General features: G+C 30.8%; 2 protein-coding genes across 4 annotated transcripts in view; one reads left to right on the plus strand and one right to left on the minus strand.

Annotated features, from left to right (window-relative positions):
- LOC143027776 (uncharacterized) overlaps window positions 1-2,500 on the plus strand; it is a 189,668-nt gene that overhangs the window by 33,870 nt on the left and 153,298 nt on the right. The gene's annotated exons all lie outside the window — the stretch shown is intronic.
- LOC143027487 (BTB/POZ domain-containing protein 6-A-like) overlaps window positions 1,393-2,500 on the minus strand; it is a 36,838-nt gene continuing 35,730 nt past the window's right edge. For 2 of the 3 annotated variants that reach the window (XM_076188775.1, XM_076188774.1), the window contains exon 6: window positions 1,393-2,500. This exon is cut by the window's right edge and continues 158 nt beyond it. In XM_076188775.1, the coding sequence (XP_076044890.1) occupies window positions 2,019-2,500 (482 nt within the window). In that variant the 3' untranslated portion in view covers window positions 1,393-2,018. The other variant, XR_012966605.1, reaches the window with a different exon arrangement.

Raw genomic sequence — 2,500 nt, forward strand, 5'->3', positions numbered from 1 at the left:
ATATTTGAGAATTGCACGAATTACATTTACATGTTATTAGGTTATCTAGCAATATTGAATGATGTTTGCAATTGCAATAGATAATCTGTTTGAAGCCTTGGTCAGTACATGGGTAAGCATACATAGAACAATACAAATCTATATAGAAAATAAGAAAGTTTGTCACATCACTCTTGATAATGATAAAATCTTTGTACTTTAAAGCAGATAAGCCTATCAGTGGAATTGGCATTGATGACAACATTGAATAATTTCGACCCATTTGGCCAAACGTGAGTCATCAAGGACAGAGAGTAGACTCCAAGACCAACTCATTGTAAACTGAGGAGTATTCTGGCCTCGAGAAATTCCTATACGGCCATATAATAATGACCTTCATGTTGGAAAAACACAATAACGATAACAATATTTAATATAATCGCAGATCATGTCAGGCATGAATAAATCTCTCCAATTTATTAATATAAACGATGAGTTAAGCAATTTGCTTGATTCAGAAATGAATAAAAAAGCCATGAGGGATACAAAATAGAGGAATATATAGGTGTATTTGTTTATTCTTGGTTAGCGGAACACACGAGAATAGGCCACCATGGTTTTAAGTGGAAGATTATAAATGAATGAAGTAGTAGGGATGTTTAGGGTGTCACACAAAAACTCTCGTATATTACATCTTTAGATTAAATGCAGTTTATATATAAGTATCAGGTAGCAACAGCAGTAGTCGAGGGGGTAACAATACAATGTCTGACCTCCATCGATCTGACTAACACAAAACGGTTCAATCTGGCGGAAACATTTTGTTCACCATTTGGGTTATCATTTCACCACATTTAAATTATCCATAGCTCAGATTTATAGTTTGATCATAAGTGTCTGATATTTACACACAAACTTATTAATTTTACAACAACAACAAAAAATACAAGGGATACCATCAATATTACTGCCTAGAATTTCTCATTATATGTATATATAGATATATATATATATATATATATATATATGTATATATGTGTATATATATATATATATAAATGTATATATATATATGCATATATATATATATATATATATATATATATATATATATATGTATATATATATACATATATATATACATATACATATATATATACATATATATATATATATATATATATATATACATATATACATATATGGATGAAGGGTTTAGACAGATGAGAGTGTGGGTGGAGGAAGAAGAATAAGCGAAGATGGGCTGTAACCTCTTTATTGCAATAAAGGAGTTCCAGCCCATCTTCGTTTATTCTTCCTCCACCTACACTCACATACATATACAAATATATATATATATGTATATATATATATATATATATATATATATATATATATATATATAAAACTTAACCTAACCAAATCTAAACTAACATAAACTAACGTAATGTAACCTAACCTAAACTAAACTAACGTAATGTAACCTAACCTAATCCTTAGTAATCATAATTAATGGTTTTTATTACAATTTTTTAATAGGCCTCCGAAGTGAAAGTCTTCATCTGTGACAATACCAAAAACAATTACCTAATGACAAAAATAAACAAATAAATAAATGATAAAAAATAAAGAAAAAGAAATGTATGGAAACTAATCAAAATGTCAGAGGAGAAACCATCCTTTGAGGAATTATAAAATTATGAATTATAAATTACTATTCTTTTAGTACTGGACTGATTTATTAAATGTTACTCTCCCAAGACTAATGGGACAATGTCACCACCACCATCAATTCACCTCAGGTCTATTTACTGGGAAATGGCATATACATGTAAAGCAAGAAAATTATTAAGGATAGAAAAATAAGATGGCTCTTTGCAAAGAGCGAATGGAAAAATATTGAAAAATATCTTAATTTTTTCTATCCCAAACTATTAACAGCTACCTATTATGAATACTACTGATGATAGCATCAACAATTATTTCTAGAACCTATATCATAAAACCAATGATATGCGAGTACCATCAGAACGTGAATTCTATGAACTCCAAAATTTTATTTCGGTAACTATACAATTATAACTCTTGTAGCGGATGGTTGTAGACCCCGAAGTAAAGGTAGATGACTCTGTTCCCGACCTATCATCTACTGTTGTGGGTGGGACGAAATAAATTTTATGGGTAATATCTCTTTCTATATGTATTGGTACTGGGAATTTGAACACATCATTTGAGGATGTAGACACAATAGTATTTCTATTGTTGTCCGTGATCTCAAGGGAGCCATCTATTCTTGTCTTGATGCTGTGCAGAAAAATATCTTCATTGACACTAAAGGTATTGACTTTGACCTTATCACTGTAACGATTTCGAAAGAACGAATGCTGACGGCCGCATGACATAGAAGCAGTTATTAGGTCTTTCGGATCTCGGATTCTATTCCTTGTTGAATGACTCACAGGCGTAGACTCTGGAATTAATGTCACATTGCCACCGCGAATGACTCTTAAAATGGCGATGG

This window comes from Oratosquilla oratoria, chromosome 8 (genome assembly GCF_046742065.1).
Source record: "Oratosquilla oratoria isolate Oo_2021 chromosome 8, ASM4674206v1, whole genome shotgun sequence".
Taxonomy (NCBI): domain Eukaryota; kingdom Metazoa; phylum Arthropoda; class Malacostraca; order Stomatopoda; family Squillidae; genus Oratosquilla; species Oratosquilla oratoria.